Genomic DNA, 18,455 nt, shown 5'->3' with positions numbered 1-18,455 from the left:
TGCAGCTCTGCACCTTGGCTGGGCAGAAATTTCACTCTGATGACTCAAAAATGGCAGGTTTTTCATGCTCCTGGATGTTGTTAATCATTGTCCCAGCTGATCTTCATAGCAGGTTTTCATCTGATACCCAGTCTTTCATCAGGAGTAAAACAAAAAAAATCTCATTGGCTGATTTATCTTCCCTGTAATGGAAATAAGTGTTCTTGCTACATTGCTTCCAGCTTTTGCTAGCTGAGCCTCTGTAATCATATCATGGAAAGGACTCAGGGAGAAACTACTCTTTCTCAATACTTTGTTGCTTGTTCTCTTAACCCATTTCACAGTTCTTACCTGGTTTGCTATTTAAAGAGAAAAGCCCATCTGTTGCTGATGGGGGCTTGTGTAAACTGCAAATGCATTGGTGCAAAGCATGGATTAACAAAAAGGCTTCAGGGGAGTTTAAGCTGAACGTGCCTGGGACATCGTTTTCTCCATCAGAGGTCAACAGTGTGCCTGCCCTCAGCTCTTCTCACAGTCACTAGGGGTAAGCACCAAACCAGCATCCTCCTATCAGTAACTATAATTAAAGTTTGCTCCTAAAAACCTTATGGTGTGGCATGTTTTAACGAGCATAATCTTTGAAATGGAAGGGCATTTTCTTCACTTTCTAGCTTGATAATACTGTCTCAGCATAAACTCCCAGTCTCTGTAGACAGAATGAGCTGAAAGCAAGCAGTGTCCCAGCTTGGGTCAGGTTACAAGTTTCATTATGTTTTTTTAAGTAGTGATAGCATTATCTTATTTCTAGAACAACATATGACAGCTACATCTGCTTGTACACATATGGGAAATTTTTCTTAACACTGCTGATCCTTTACTATTCCTTCCTTCTGACAATTTCAGCAAACAGAAGGCAGGTGCAAGGATTGTTGGCAATAAAAACTTTCTGTAACTTATTAAAAAAAAGTTGTGCACTGCAGCCCAAGCTTCATGCAGAACTCTGAGCTGTCTCAACAATTCACAGCATGTGTAGGACAAACCAGGATAGCATGAGTTTGATTTCCCCTTCCAAGTATCTTACTATAGCTGTAACTGGCAATTTTATATACACAAGGTTTTCCCAGAGACTAAGTCACTGCCTTCTCAGCATCAAGTCTTTTCCAATCCCTGTTTCCCTGGGACAAATTCTAACTTTGGTCACTGAGTACAGCAGCTCTAGGTGAACTGAAATTGAAGCCAGAGCTGTGTGGCTATTGAAAGGTGCTGGCTTTGTTTCCCTGTGGAATGTCACTTGCATGTGTAGCAGGATCACCACACAAGATTAAGTGGACCAAATTCTTCAAGGCTGGGCATTTTTCTACAGCATGAGAAGCTGGTCTTTGTCTGAAGCCATTGTATGTGCTGCATTGTCCATATTAGTACAGCTTGATGACACCAGATTTATAAATGTATGTATATTACATTGTTACTGTATGTTACTTGGTGTAATTTCTAGATGATCAGAGGCTTCTTGCTAATGATATATCACTGTACCAGCACCTGTCTGAGATTAAAATGCAAGAAATACTTGCAATTAAACCAGTTTAATTAAAGTATATTTGTACAATTTGTTTTAAAAAAAAGAAAAAAAAAATAGGTACTTGCAGACATTAACATAAAGACCAAACAATATTTTCTATTTATTTAAAAAGCTTTAAACATACAGAAGCAAACCCCTAATTATAAATGCATCATTATGCATAGATTTTACTGTTTACACCATACTGCTGGCTGCTTTTATTTTTCATCCAGGAATCTATTTAAACTCCAAGAATTCTTTAAAACATTCCTCTGAGCTTCCTGGCCTCAGAACTGATGTCTGTCTTAGCAAGTCACTGACCTCCAGCTGAAAACATTGCTCTAAAAAAAGTCAAATCTTTAATAAACAATTAAAAGTGCATTAACTGTAGAGTTGTTTAATTTCATAAACGTTTAAACAAGTCAGTGAAAAACACCACCCTGTGAATTAGCTTTTTGCATTATTGATTGTAAAGTATCCTTTTAATAAGATTTTGATATTGCAAACTTTAGTCTAGTTTATTCTGCGCAACCATCCAGTCGCACGTGTAGTATTCCTGACATACCCACTGCAGTACATTAATGCTATTTTACATTTTGAACTGTGTATACAATGCTCTTGCTGTGTATCCCCGTTCCTTCTTACACCAAAATAATGTAGCTCAATGAACAGAAGCCCACTTCTACAAGATGTTGTAGTTTTGTCTTGTATTTTGCAGGAGACAAATGCCTATTTAATTCTAAACAAAGCCAGAAGAATGTAACTTCCCAGTAGCTAAAAACTAGGGTTGTTTGGATTTTTTTTTTGCTGTACACAGGTTTAGATAAAAAAAAGTGATGGCTATTCTGCTTGTGGCCTTGATAAGAGAATACTGCCTCTTACAACATCTATATCCAATTGTATCTATTACTCCAATAATCTCTAGCAAAAAATAATCAATGAATGGTTTCATAAACAACAGGTGATTAAAGCAAAGGATTTATTATAATCTGCTTACAGTTGTTTGCAAAGACAGACATACGTTTTTGCATAAAGATATAAATTGCTTTTTAAAACTAATTTAGTGTGTTTAATTATATGAAGTTTCTGTGAATTATGAATTGTACCAAACCAAGATTAAAAGTAATAAGGTACAAAAATAGAAGCAAACAGACAACAATTTGGACTGGGACAGGCATTTAACAGTGAAGTGTAGAATATGGCTTTGCTGTTTTAATCAAGCAAAGTTACTCTGAGACAGAAAAGGAGGCAGTAACTTTGTTAATACAAAAAGCTGCTGCAGACTGTATTCACCCAGAACCTGGCTTTGAAATTTTCTATTTTAGACTTTAAAAAAAATGTAAATGAAAAGATGGATGTATGACTGTGTCTGTGCTGTAAACAACCAGTCTGCATGCTGTGTATCTCGCATTGGAAGTTTGGCTTTCATATTGCTCTGCAGGTCAGTATTTAAAGATCTGCCTATGAATTAGACTTCCAAAATGCAAATAATATATGTATGTATGTATATATTTATATATAAAAAAAACCTCTCTGAATACAGTCTTTACAGATTACCCATTGCATAAGGCAGGTGTCATTTAAAAAGACAAGTAGCACTGACTGTCTTCAGTGCACCAAAGCACACCTCAAAATTTGGACTCAGAAAGGGTGTAGAATTCTTAATTTGACCACCATTTAAAAGAAATGCTACATTCTGACCGGCCAAGGGACAAACTAGAGCTCAAAAATACCAGTGGCACCCAGAGAGAACACTACAGATTAGGACTCTGAAAAACTATTCTATTTAAACATGAGTATATGGTAGCAACAGTTGAGCCTCAGAAAAGTTCACCTGTCCTCTATTCTACTTCAAAATTTTGTATCTGCTTATAAATTGTGAAATAGTGAAAAATCACCTCAAAAGTTTTTCTTTGCAGTCTTGTTCTAAAACGTTTTTGAGACAAAATCAGACCAACTGAGTTGAACTTTTAGCGTAAACATTTGTCTTCTGAGATGTTTTCTGATTATTACAAAAATGCTTACAAAATTACATACGGTTTGAGTTTATCACTAAAAATTCTACTCAGCTCATCTGCCCTTATCAGTACCTTATCACCCCTCTTTACCAGTACAAATCTGTTCAATATACTTACTGTAATGATCTGCATGTTCCCTTCATCATAATCAGAAATAGCTCTCCCCCATCTGAAACAATTATCTGACCTTTTAAGATGTCTTATGTATCCAGTATTCAAAGGAAAAACAAACAATCTGGGAAACTTAATAAAAAAAAGAAAAATCATTCAACGTCTTATTCACCCCTGTTCCCCTGAGAGAGAAAGGGAATAGAGGGCAAGAACTCACTATATCATTAAGCTGGCAAAAGCTTTGGAGAGACTGTAATTTGTCTTGTTAAATGAAACCTTCAAAAAGTGGCAAACACAACATAGTGTAGGTTCCTACAGAAATACGAAGCAGGATTTCTAAGATGTGCTCAAGTCACATATGCTTGCAAGTGAGACAAAAGGGAGGAAAATATAGAGGAAAACAGAAAGGCTTAAATACAACTGAAAAGGTTAAGTGTGGTTATTTACAACGGTTACTGTAGGATGGTAAATTAGATATGATGCTAAAAAAGGCACAGCTTTCCCTTTCTTAAATACACTGTAAACGGTTCATTATGCATGCAGAACATTTCACTTTACAAAAAAATTACCTTGTTTGTTTAGACAAAGATAGTACTTAAATAGTCTCCAGCAAAATAGAGTTCTTTCAAAAATACTTTCCCATTCATCCTATTAACCATTAAAGATTTTTTTTTGTCTCATTTACAAAAGTTCCTTACACCTTATTTCAGGTCCTTCACAATTTATACATACAGCAATGTACAGTACAGCAAAAGACTGCAAAAAATTATTTGTAAAGCCAGCACAATAGATACTATAAATTGATACCAGGGCATTTGTTTTCACATCTTATCCTTTTTAATTAAATAATAAATGAACACTTAACACAGTGTATATCATCTATGTGGGATAACATGGGATAACAAATGCCACAGGTGGGGATAACAGTATTCCACACCAAATGATCTGTTATTACTTTACACATTAGGGTTTGTGTGTGTGTGTGTGTGTGTATATATGTGTGTATATATATAGTTTTTATTTTATTTTTACAAGAAAAGAATATTAATGCCCCATATTGACTTTACGTTTTATGTGCAAACCAAGGGTAAGCTTTAAAAAGTTCTCATTAGTTCTCCAACCATTTTAAAACAAGCAAACAATACCAGAAACTACATGGCATATTTAAAACTCCATCTGTTAAAATATCAAAATCAAAGAGTTATTGACTAGATATGGCTTTTCATCCAGAGGAACAGGAACATTTTCTAAGTGTTTGAGGGTTATGGGTAATTTCCAAACATCTAGATCTTGCCAAGTCCGAGTCAACTGTTTTCCAGTCCCCAAACCCTTTGTATGATTTTAGACTATTCAGAAACTGCTGAACGAGTGTAAATAGCATGTTTAAAATATGGTTTCTTGGGTCCTTCATGGGTGTGGAACAACACAGGGAAACTTAAGGCAAAGTTCTTCCATTTAAGACATTTTCTATCACTTCCTGTGAAAGTACAGGGGCTTGGCATTCCCAGATTCCACCTTTGGTAGCTGGTCACTGATGATTTCCACCAGCATGGCTGGAAACTCAACTTTCAGTGCCTGAGACTCTCGGAAGGTGTAGAAACAGAATTCCAATAAGTCACTAACAAGCTGAAACACAGAAAGAAACACTTCTTAGGAAAAACCACAGAAAATATCATGTGCAAACTACAGCTTATTGATAATGGATTATGACAAAGAAGTAGCATCTTACTCTGACTCAGATCCCAAAGTGCTACTTAAAAAACCAGCTGACTAGGAAAAAACCAAGATGCCACAGCTTTGACTTCTCAGAGCTGACTGCACTTTTCATTTCACTAATAGGCAACTGGCCACCAGGAAAACTGCAAGTACTCTGGCTATGAAAATAAAGCTAAGTGCCCAGAGGGAAAAGATCAGCCATGACCTATCTCTAAGTTTCAACAGGGTAGGTGGTGGTTCAGTCACACTGTTTGGTTACCTTCACTGCACTCTCTAGGGGCTGTAAGCTACAACTGCCAGAGCAGACTATGTTTTTACCTCAACACCATGAATTTTGTGTCATGCTGTAGCATTTCATTTTTTTTTAGCACCACAGTCCATATGCATTGTTCCTCAGTTAAAGCATTTCTATTTATATACAAATGCTTTCTTTGTAAATACATGCACCCCAAGCTTTTTTTCTGCTTTACTGCTCATTGAATTACAGAGGCAACATTCAGAGAAGTACTCTTTTTGAAAATTAAAAAAAAAAAAAGCAAACAGAAAAAACCCCAAACCAACCCTAAGTTCTATATTTTCATAGTGGTGTCTAACAAACAGCACACTTCTGCATTCTCTGAGTCCATTAAGAATTCTAAAGACTGAGAATTTTAAAGACAAACATTTCTAATGAGCTCTTCAGTGACAGAGAAGGAGGCTCTGTTCTGTAATACCACAAGCACAGAGCTGGCTGCTGGTATGGGAGCACCTCTACCAGCAGAACAAAACTGCACCTTCTGCTGCACTGTGGCAAAGGTTTTCACAGCTGAAACCCTATCACAGTTGTACTAAATGGCATACAGGTACCATGAGCTTTCTGGTGCCTGGAAAAAAAATACTGCTTGTCTTTAAAGCACCAATAAATTCATTCTGATTTCTGCCTTGTTTCAAGTCGTATTGCTGTCATTTGTCAGTTACAGAGCTTTGTTTGGTCACCACACTATGGGAAACCTCATCCCCCTACAAGAATAGCCATTAGTTTTGGCTTTTGAGCATTTTAGTTTGTTTTGTGCTATTTTTTTCCACACGATGTTGCAAACTGCAGCTTATCTTTGCTCTAAAGCAAGGTGCTGTTAACACCAGAGAACTGTGAAACAAGAGGACCTCTTCCAGCATCACTTCTTGGGGATTGCTTCTGTTCTAATGATAAAAGCATAGCAAAGCAATCTTATGGCTCAACCTAGATGCATGCAGGCTTTTGCTGGGTCAGTTGTACATAGTACTTTGATACAATCAAGGAACACTTATACATCACCCTTAGGAGCAAGAGTATGTTGGATCCTTTAAGAAAAACACAATGCAAATCAGTCAAGACGCAGAGGCAAGTCAGCTTCTGAGGCACTCGAGAATGAAGTGCATCTAGGTTTCACTTAGTGTATTAATTTCCACTGCAGTTTGCCAAATGACTGCATTGTATGATTAAAGAAAAATTAGAGCCTCTGCTATTTATAAATTCCAAAGTTATGTACAGCTGAATATTGGTGCCTTATGTCCTTGCAAAGGACTTAAACTCCTTTTGCTTGTCTAGTTTACTAAACATAAATTTGTTCTTTCAGTTCTTAACAGGGAGAGTTGCACTCTGCAGTAAAGCCCCTGTTAAAGATAGAGTAAATAAAAGGGAGCTTCTGGAAGGCAGAAAAGGAAATAAAATAAATAATTACATAAATACATAAAGGCAGCAACAACCTCCCATCCTGCAGCACCATGCCCTAGCACTTACTTTCAGGAGTATCCCAGCTGTTCTTGCAAACATATAAGCAGTTTATGAACAAAGCAGAGAAGTGCCGAGATGGCTCAAACACAACTTGCTGCTATACCTGAGCCTGTCTGCTAAGCTCATTCCTAATGAGCTGGCATGTCATGAGGCCATGCTGATTAATTAAATGGATGCACGCTAAAGAAGTAGCAGAGACATAACTTGCTTTTCACAGGAAAAAGTGCTGATCTTCAAGGGTTTTTTTTACTAAACAGTAGATTTCTAAAAATTTAGAAAATGCCACTACCTCCTCCCTGCCTGTGCCACCAGCTGCCATCACCTAAGCAAACAAAGCCTTGCATCCCAACACAACCTTGACAACAGCCTGATGAATGTCCTGCTTTTCCTAAACTCCAACAGGAAGTTTTGTATCAGTGAATGAAAATGAGGGGGTTGGGGTCATCTCTGACACTCTGCCAACCACCCACCTTGTGCTGATGGCTCATCTTCAGTGCAATTCAAGCTAACTGCTGCCTCATCACGCTGGTGTGAAGCCTCTGAGAGCAGTGAGATTGGTATCACAGAAAAGTTTCCACATGGAAATTAATTCTGCCTCCCCAGCAAGCCTTTAGTAGTATCAAATATATGGCCATGTCTGATGAGTATGTGAACAAAAAGGGAAATAAAACCCAGTAGCATTCATGAAGAGAGCATAAGGAAGTCTATAGGAGTTAGAAATCCAGTGTGGGAAAAACAGGACATGATTATGGATGCTACCATAACACAGCACATTATGAGTCTCACCACAGAGAAGAAATGTTTTGTTTACACAGCAATTTAAAAGAAAACACCTAGAACCTCTGCTCATGTAATACTTGGGTTTGGAGCATTAGGAATAATATGTATTATATACCTAATTATTCACCTTTTGTTCTTCTCTTTGCTGAAGCAAAGTTATCAACTTTAAAACACTTGACAATAATCAATCAGTTTAAGAAAACATTAGGAAGCACACTGCATGTGTCACAAGAAACTCAGGGCTGCACTCAGGATCTTTTTAACTGCAGCCTTAGAAGCTGCATGGCTCTTGGGGCTAGGGAAGTATTTCCAGCACAGATTTAAAACAAAGGGGAATAAACGTGGGAGAATTGAAGGCCAGCTCAGAGGTACTAAAATGTAAACAGTACACTAAGGTCAGACCAAGAAACTGAGCCTGCTCTTTTCTGCAGGTGTGTTCTCATACATTTTCAAAGGCACCATCCCTCCCCCCACCAGCCCAGAAGCCTTGGCATGAAGACACACTGAAGGGATGAAAAATTCAGGTTCCACAGGCAAAGCTCATTTTGAAATTTGAGTACCTGTGGCTGCATCCCAAGCAACATCCGTCTGATACAGTTTTGATTTATAGCAGTTGAATAATTTAGTTAGTCCTCTGTTTTAAAAAAGTTCTCTCTCCAGCAAGTAAATGAAAAAGTTTGCTTTCTTTTGTAAGGCACTGGCTCTGTCACCACAGTGACAGTGAGTGATGCACCACAGGTTACAAGTGAGGTAATGCAAGATACCTGGCACCTCTATCTTTGGCTTAGGCATTTTCTAGATAGAACATACTCCTTATTGTTCTTCAAAGGTTCATAAAATCCCTGTGCTCTAAGAACTCCTGACCACACGTCACCTGATCACTTCCACCTGCTGCTGCTGGTAGTTTAGATTGTAAATGCTGACACCTCCTCCAGTACAGCAGCAGTGAAAGGCAGCTCTAATTAAGCAGCGTGAATGAAAGCACAATCCTTTGCACAAGCAGTGTGATTTACATTCACAGCCTCCAATCATTTCAGCTGCTGAAGGACCCTACTGAGGAGCTACAGATCAACAGAGTGCAGAGAAGAGCAGTTAAGGCCATCTCTAAATCAATTCCCATTTCCTCAGGTTAGTTGGTAGCTGTAAACTCTCTTTGGAGCTGGCAATAAAACATGGCTCAGGATCTCTGATGGTGCTTCAAGCCCCCTCTGCAGATGGGGGAATCGGGGAACAGGACCTGGGGAACCAGTGCCGGGCTTTGCCCAGCTCCTGGGTACATCCCAGAATGGAGACTGCAGCCTCTCCAGGTGGGCAAATGCCACCAGAAATTATCATGAGCTGGGCTGCAGGAATGCAGACACACAGGTCAGAATTATCATGGCCACCTCACCCAGACCTCTGCAAGACATGACAGCTCTTCTCTTGGCTGTAACCCTTCTCCACTTCAGTTGCTAATTATGAAGCTTCCTCTCATCATTACCCGACACAGTGTGTGCTGCATTTCAATATTTTCAAGACTACAGCAGTCTTAGTAATTCTGAGATTTTTACTTAACCAACCTTTGCATTTGCATGCTGTATTAAGCACCTCTGAGAAACAGGAGTATTAATCAAATATAATTTTCTCTTATTAGGGTGGGGCTTCTATAAAATGGGACTTTTTCACCCACATTCTTCTCCGTAATTGGAAAAAAAAAAATAAAAATTAATCCCTTAATGAAGTTCACACAGTTACAGTGACCTTTGAGCATTTGCAGAATTTTTACAGCAAAGAGAATTTACCTGAGTTTGGCAATCTCACCAGGCCTTTTTCTTTCCAGAACCGGTTAGGAACTGTCTGATTTGTGAGGCTCAGGATTTCTGTGCTCAGTTAGCTTTCTGTCTTCAAAATTTCTCACTGCCTCCAAGTGTGGCATGAAAGCCCACAGTCACTTCTCTGTCAGGAGCATCTTTGTGATTTAGCCTACTGATACAGCAATTAAGACAGCAGTAGGGTAACAACACAATGCTGAGTAACTTCTTTCTATTATTAGCTGCAGCTATTACTGTCAGAAACATCAGTGTTGTCATATAAAAATGACATTCAAAAAAACTTTCTCTGTCCCTTTCAGGCATGGGTTTCTGCCCATTTCTTGCAGGGCAAGGGCAGGGTGTGTGTTGGAGGCGACCTTGCAGCTCTACACAATACAAATGCACATCCTTGGTGCCTACCTGCCCTGGACCTGGCTCCCTGCAGGACCAAGCTGCTGCCCACCAGCTGAGCAGTGGTGTTTTCCCCTCTTGCTTCCCAAACCTGAGTGCTTCAAACTGCGCAGGAGGGAGGAGCTCTGCTGCCCTGCTAAGGCACGAAGCAGCAGCTGAAGCCACCCAGCCTCCTTTCTCCAGGTCAGCAAAGAGCCCCAGCTGAGTGTGGGATTATTGCAGCCTCCTGCTTTTTCCCCTTTCCACAGTGGGTACAAAACTCCCACTCCACAATGGCCAAGATTAAGGAAAACCTTTGCCAGACAGGTCTTGATTATTCCATTACCAGTATATTCCCTGTTGCTCCCAGCCCTATGAAAACCTCCCAATGTAAAGTAGTTATTTCTGTGAGGGCTCAGGAAGAAAATTATTCCCTCCTCACATGCTGATTCTCAGAGACACAGATGTCCTTTTGTACCACAGTGGCTAATTCCTTGCTGCTTATTGAATCTTGAACTCTAATGCAGAGTGAAAACTCCCAGGAACACAAGGAGAACAAGGTAGGATGAAGGGAAGAAGCCTCTGACTACACCTGTGCAGTGTATTTACCTCATGCTAGCAAGGAGTAAAAAGATGGATAAAATGCCTATGAATTACACACTAACACTACCTGCCCAGAGCAATTGTGGAACCTAGTTCTGCCTGGACAGGTGCATTTATTCGATTTAGGAACTGCACTCTTCAGGTTGTCTTCATAAATACTTGCACTCCAAAACCACAGCACTTGACACCCAGACAGGACATGGAGGGACCTGAACTCAATGAGTTGAACTCATTTTGTCTGCTTGGAGGATGATACAAGCCCAGAGTACCATGTAACAATGAAGCATCCTCAGCCCTTGGCCAGGGTAAACTTGGAGCCAAGCCTCCCTCTCTCTTCTGTCAACAGTAGTGGGATTCTACTCTTCTCTAGCAAACACCTATTAACTTGAAGGACAAGAGACCCAACCATCTCAAACTGGGCCAGATGACCCTCAGAGTAGCCCATGCCTACATTAGGGACCTGGGAATCATTTTGCTTGACAGACACATATAAGCAGATGCAGCAAACATCCATGTGCACTCTCTTACATCTCTGATGCTTTTGTAGGGACCACACCAGAAGTGGGGACTTGATGTAATGTCCAAGTAAACAGAGAAAATGTCTACTCTGAGAATTCAGGCACTGGGACTAGAACGAGGCTCCAAACATCTCATCAGCTGTGGGACACAGCTTTGACAGATCAGTAGCAGGACTAAGTACACCCAAAGGTGCTGGCACCAGCTGAGAGGCTGGTGGCCTGGTATTTGTGGGATGAAGCACTTGCAGAGGCACATTTGAACCCACTCCTTGAGGATCTTCCCAGTGTCAGCTCTTTCAGTGAGTGTAATCCTGGTGCTCTCAGCCTATGGAAAGATCCACCTCAGCTATAAAGCATTCCCTTCAGAAACCATAAAAAATTAATTATTCAGCAGCATGAGCCTCAAAGAACTTGTTTTTGTTTGGCAGAAAATATCAACAAGCAAATGACGGTGCAGTGCTCTCTCTTGCCAAGGCAAGGGGAAGGTTCACATTAGGGCTCAATGTCATGGCATGGAAACAACAGCCCTCTTAACTCCTGGTCTGTTTAGTATCAGCCAGATTGAAACCAAATTCAGCTTTTGTTCTGCAAGCTGCCTAACCATACACTACACGCTCTCCATGAGATGAGGCTTGCCATGCAAGATACAACCCTTCCTGCCAAAGCCAACAGGAGATGTTGAGGAGGATCCAAATGAAGTTTGTGATACCATGTGTAGTACATCTGTTTCTAATGTTCCTGCAGGCCTCTTGTCTGATCACATAACACACTTCACCTACGTCCAACCGCTGCATGTATGTCTCTCCCTGAAGTGCCTGGGGACATTCATGGCCACGAGACCAAACCCCTCATGTCCTCAGGAGAGAGGTCACCTCCCCTGGCTATGTCATGGCTCTCAACATACAACGCTTCTCTGCAAAACGATGGACACAGGCCAGCCACAACTCTAGAAACACAATCCCTACAAGAAGGAAATATGCTGCCCTTGACACTCCCAGAAGATACATGATGCTGGGGTCTATCCACACAGGCTGAGCCGCAGCACAACACCAAGCAAACACCAACAACCTTCTCCTCTTTGTCATCTTGTGCTGAAGGAGAGGACAGGCACGGTGCCCAACCAGACTGACACTGTCAGCCAGGACCTGCTGCATCAGCAGCCACTGCTTCCACACAGCATCCTGCAGGTAAAGAGCATTTTGGTGCACGACAGTGATGATGCAAACTGCAGAGCAGCCTGCAAGCAAACTGCTGAGGCAAAGGGCACAATCCCTGAGTTTATCTTGTCTGCTCAGGATGGTTTTGATCTTATTTTTCCATTGTAGTTTGGGTGCTTCGAGGCTTTGTGGATCATTAAATAAAGTTGCTGATTTTTTTTTTTTTCAAAGACTTAAGTGTCTACCTGTCCTTCTTGAAAATTTATTTTTGCCTCACCTCAGCAACTTTCTACCTGCACATATGTTCACTGTGTGGATGATTTAGTATACCTAGCAATGTAAAACCATCTTGTTTGGGTTTTTTTCTTCCTCATATTATATAAGCCAAGCAGACTGGAATTTGATATTCCCATGTGCTTTATTTCGCACAGTCCTCAGAAAGACTACCTAAAAATTAGGTTGATGAAAGCAAGTGCAAAGGTGCTAAGGAATGGTATTTTTTATTGTTTATCTCTAATCTATATATCTTTAATCTCAGGTGAAGCAAACTCCACAAATGATGAGATGCTGCTTGACTCTGATAGAAAAGCTGGAGGCAGCAGGAGGGCTTAATAAGCATGAATTCTGCACCAGTCCCTTCAGGCTTACGCTGCGGCTACAGCAGCATGCAAACATGGGGCCTCAGCTCCAGTTAGACTGCTCAGCACCAGATATATTCTGATCCTCTAAAATTAAAATGGAGTAAGCTAAAAATACATAGGTGACAGCTGAAGAAGCGTTCCTCTTATACTAAGGGACGGAGCAGAAAATTTGCATTTACATTGATAGAATGGAGAAATGTTGCACTAACAGGCAGTGGGGAAAGAACAAGTAATTCTCAGTTCTCATTAGGATAATCAGCACTCTAAATTTATCCTGATGGATTTCAAAAACAAAAACAAAAAAATATCAGTTTTAAAGAGAAAAAATAAACAAGGGCCTTTGTTGAACAAGTCTCCAGTATCATCTCTGAAAAGAGGCACTGTTGCGCAGACAACCGGCCTTTCAACGGAGAATGCTGACAATGGGACTTTCTGAAAAAAGTTCTTTGTAAGAAAGTGCTCTATTAAAACAAAAGTAAAGTAAAAATAGCTTAATTAAAAATTAAATAAAATGCAAGAGGCGGTCTGCTTCCTCTGGTTAGTTCAGCTCCCAGTGGTTTGAGCTGTGTTTTAGAAAATGTCTGCAGGACGTGGTAGCGTTCTCGGTAAGCGCGAGTCTGTCACCCAGTCACCTTAACCACACAGACACACCCATTCCAATAACAAATCATAGACACTGCCTATTCTGGAGAGCACCAGACAACTCTATAAATGCAGGGGGTTGTTATGCTGCCCCAAGGTTCAGACGTGAATACCTTGCAAATGATTTTATCACCCATCCCCTTTCTTTCCACTTCAACACTACAACTTCCTTTGCTGGCACCGAGCGAGTGAAACCTGATCTCTGAAGAATGAGCTATTACTGCAGCACTAATAATACTCTCCCTGCCTCCCACTAAGATTTGCAATGTTTTAATGAACAACAGAACAATATTTGAAAAATAATTCCACATGTACATTCTGTAAACAGACCTCAGGCTCTTGTACAGATATGACCTGAAGTGCACTGTACTGTACTGTACTGTCTCTACAAAACTGAAATTGAAGTCGAGAACAAAGAAGTACATTTATATGTAGGCTCTGAAAGCAAGTGCTGTAGGTTCTCCACGCAGCAAAGTTACTTCCTTGCCCAGCCAGGATGGATCAGGACAGTTTCCTCCTTTGCTGCAGTTTACAAGTTTTTACTGGGAGGTGACAGCACGTGCTGCCAGGCTTCAGCCTCTGCTCACAGGACCCCTATTCTCTCATACCCAAATGCAACCAAAGATCACTCTCATGGGCCCTGTAAGTCTCCTGTCACTTGCTGCACCCTGTCACATTGTCAGAGAGGACAGGCACCAGGCCCGCTGGCCCCAGGCACGGGGCTGGTGCTTCAGAAACTCTCAGGAGACATAGGGGAAAACTCCTCAGCTTAAGGAGACCATTACAGTGGGGTCACTGCCTTCCTCTGCAGTTATGGAGATCATGGAGATACATCACTGCATCTGGAAAGGTACATCTGGAAAGGCACTGACATGCATTTTACTGGATAGAACTGGGTTGCTCTCAACTCAACAGCTCAACATTACAGACACCCCTGCTAAAATTGGCACCTATCACAACCCTTCAGAGCCACTTTTGGGCTGAGGCACCACCAGCCTGGGTCTTCTGGGACTAAACTTTTAGTTTCCCTTTGTCATTCACTACGTCTCACTCCTGATGTGTGCAAAACAAACACCCTGCACTGAGACAGGGCAGTAGAAATAACCGAACAAAACAGTGAATCTTACACTTGAAAAGCTTCAATAAATCTTCAAATGCCCGAGATGGCCCCAAGGTCTTAGAGAATCTTTTGAAGTTATCATTATTGCAATCCCAGCTGTAGAAGACCACCAAATTAATTCAACACATATCAGAACATCAGCCACACTGAATGCATGACGTGCTAACCCGGCTCCTCACATTCGGAAGCAACTCACAGGATGCTCTGCACTTACACTACATCTACCTAAGGGTCACAGTTAACATCACTTCCCATGCCAATGACCCTTTGACCCCACTAATAGCTCTATTAGCCTTAAGTGTCTCATTGGAGGAGCACAATACTATTTAACATAGCGGAAGGCAACAAGACCCAGCCCTTAATGACTTATGTTTTCTTATTTAACTTGGCAGTTGTCCTTAAATTCATCCAACAACTTGTCTCAGATGTTCCCTTAAAATAATTTCATTTTCTTTTCTCCCTGTTAGTTAACACAATTAAAGATTACTGGTTTACCTTAACGGAGAGATTTTTGCTTAACTTGTCTCCACTTCCTGAGGAGTTATACTTACATCATGCATGGAGTCAAGAAGTTTAGTCAGTTGGTAGAATCTCTGCCAGCTTTGCCCAGAGTTACTTGGACATTTAGTTACCATCTTCTTTAGTTCTTTAATGTAATTTGCCCTCATTTCTTCAAATGCAGCTTGGCTTTTGAGACCATCCTTGGGAACTGTCATTGAAAAGACAGTCTTATATTAATATTAACTGTATTGTTTATTTTTTGATGTGCATACTTAACAGGTTATAGTAATTAATGGATGATAGAATCAAACCTTTAAACAAAGTCCATAATTTTACAGACATTGGTAAGGAATCAACAACATCACACAGACTTTCAAGTGATTCAAGCACCCTCTCCAGATGTGTGATTGCAGAAGTTGTGGCAGAGGACAAGACAACATCTCAGCAATAGGACACATGCTAACCTCATGCTGAAACTGGTTTTATTACAACCCAACCACACACACACACACACACACACACACACGAAAAGACAGATGGATCAGTGATTTTTTTAAGAAGTTGAAAATGTGATATATCATTCTTGAATGATTCCCCACACTTGGCAGAGTAGGAGAAGGTACAGAATTACAGCTGCTATATAAAGAAATGCTAGACCAAGTGTCATGTTTTTATGCCATCAAGTAACATCTAGAATTTCTTTGAATGCAGGCATCCACATAACACCTAGAACAAACAGAGCCATTATTCTACCTGAAACAGAAGACTATTTTCCAAACAGGCATCCTCACCCATGTTTGACCATGACAGACAGTTACAAGCATTTCTAGTGTCCTATCAAAAGTTCCCATCTGCCAGAGGGATCATTTCACAAATGGTCTAAAAGTAGAGGGTTTTGATACTTTTTACTGTGATTGATTTCAGGCAAGGCTAATTACAAAAGCAAATAACTGTTTCTTTACAGACTGTGAACATCCTTGTAGTCCAGCAGGTTCTATCCTAAACAGCCATAGCTTCTAGGATCAGATCTCTAGGAAAAGAGGTTATTAACAACATTACACAAAATGTTTTGGTGTTTTAATATCTGGATTTGTTGAACACCGCTTGACCATAAAAATATTTTTCTACTCTTAATGCTAGTCCACAGAAGGAAAAAACCAAAACACTACACTGGAGAGAAGTGACTTATTTTCTAAACAAGCCAGAAAACTGTGTCAGAGTAAGCTAAATGGGAAGTTACTTCTTAAAAAAGGAAAGAAAAAAAAAAAAAAAGATCTTCCAGTTTAGCTTACCCTGACTTAATAACATGAGGGAAATTGTCTTGTTCTTCCATTCCTGTGAGCTGCCCTCTGTCTGACTGCAATCAGATCCTAGGCATGCAAGAACTGCACAAATGGCTCCAGAGTAGAAGCTTTCACAAAAAGCACCAGTTCTTCTATCACCACTATCTGCCAGAGCTATATAGCATTGGCAAATGGGGAACTATACCACCACAGGACTAGCAGCAAGGACTTGCAACTGCCCAGTGCTGGAAGGGAGAATAAGGAGGAATATCTTTAGAAAAAAAGCCTAGGAGGTAACACACTGACCTGCCTACCACTTGATAAATATTAAATGTTTATACTGTAAAAATATAATATTTACTTTTAAAATTCAAGCTATGAAATCTCTCAGCCAGTCAGCTGGCAGAAGAATCTCTTGAACAAATTCAGGTCAAGCTGGATGAAGAGAAACCAATGAAGATGAGTAGAGCCAGCAAAGCCTACCAGGCACCTACACAAAACGTGGAGGCTCTACAGTTCCCTGTGCCTACATGCTGCTGAAAACCTGTAAGAGCCACTCTGTCTACTACTACATATTTTACTGTTGTGTCTGAAAATTAATGTACCATCACCCCAGCCAGATTATTAAAAAAGAAAGAAAGACCACAAATAAAAGAGAACTCAAGCAAAACATGAAATACTGGAGGTTTGCCCAGTGTTTCTGATTTTACTTATTAAATGCAGCAATGCTGTTGGCAAGCTGCCAAAATCTATGGTGTGTGGAAAGCAAGAAAACAATTGAGTTGTAATGTGTGGTTTCTTCCACGTGTAAATGAAGTGAAACTTCCTTGATGTGGTCATCATGAAAGTTTCAGAATAACTTGTACTCTGCTCATCACACATTTCAATAAAAGAAATTAAATAAAAACAAACCTGGTGTTTGCTGTCACAAGGCTGTATCAAGACACAATCATTCAGAACCAGGTTTGCTGTTCCTGACGTAACACTTTCTGGGTTTTACCACTACCTTAATTTCCATTTACCTTTCTTCTCTCTCTATATATATATTGTAAATATGCTGATTCTCCAAAACCAAACTATTTTTAGTATTTTTCTTTCGTGACTGTGGGGTGAGTTTTAAGGGGACCCAGATAGCTGAAGTTAATTGGCTGAGCTGATCTCACCTGACAATTTTTCAGTTACTCAATTCATCATTTAACACTCTTGGGAGTGTAGAACAATAAATAACTAACTTAAATTTTGCTGGTTTTAGAATGCCTTTACACTCTTTAGAAAAAGATTCTCCCCCTTTAGGGCTGATTTAAAAGTAGCAGAACCACTCTCCAATCCAGACACTCCCTCAAGAACATTGTGGGAACCAGAATTCCCTGAGCACATCCACGTTGCTTCTGGAGAGACAGTGAGTGACAACCTTCAAATAAACCCATTTATGCCCAGGGCTACCCTGGAGCATAAGTACAGATCCCCACAGTCCCAGTTTCACCAGCAGATCACCTCCTTGAACCCTTGGTGCAGCAGAACCTGGGGGCCAGGACACAAAGAATTTCCCAAGTGTTGCCATTTCTCTCCATCCCAGGGAGCTGGAATGGCTTCAAAAGAAGGAAGGGAGACAGCAGAGCTCAAAAAATTTACATCTTTAGGAGGTTTCTATTATCAGATCCAAATCCCCTTCAGCTGGGATGGGAACTGCAGGTTCATGTCCTCCTTCAAAGGTAAATACCTTAACCACAGAGCTACCAAGCTGGGTGGGATGGGCAAGGTCTGAACAAAAGGCAGGGCAGACAGGGAGAAAGTGCCCTTCCCACCACCCAGGCTGGAGGGATTGCCTCTCAGCTTTGCTGGAAGCTGCAAATCCTTCCATAGGCACCTGACTGCCTGTAGCCCATGTGCCCCTG

General features: G+C 40.5%; 1 protein-coding gene across 4 annotated transcripts in view; it reads right to left on the bottom strand.

The window, feature by feature from the left end:
- Nucleotides 1-1,634: 1,634 nt before the first annotated feature.
- Nucleotides 1,635-18,455, bottom strand: part of NR3C2 (nuclear receptor subfamily 3 group C member 2) — a 210,078-nt gene continuing 193,257 nt past the window's right edge. For all 4 annotated transcript variants that reach the window (XM_071753695.1, XM_071753696.1, XM_071753698.1 and 1 more), the window contains exons 8-9: nt 15,328-15,485; nt 1,635-5,292 (exon numbers count right to left, since the gene is read on the bottom strand). In XM_071753695.1, the coding sequence (XP_071609796.1) occupies nt 5,137-5,292; nt 15,328-15,485 (314 nt within the window). In that variant the 3' untranslated portion in view covers nt 1,635-5,136. The remainder of the gene's footprint in view (nt 5,293-15,327; nt 15,486-18,455) is intronic.

This window comes from Heliangelus exortis, chromosome 10, assembly GCF_036169615.1.
Source record: "Heliangelus exortis chromosome 10, bHelExo1.hap1, whole genome shotgun sequence".
NCBI lineage: Eukaryota > Metazoa > Chordata > Aves > Apodiformes > Trochilidae > Heliangelus > Heliangelus exortis.
The sequence above is the reverse complement of the archived record's forward strand: the minus strand, read 5'-3'. Positions and strand labels throughout refer to the sequence as shown.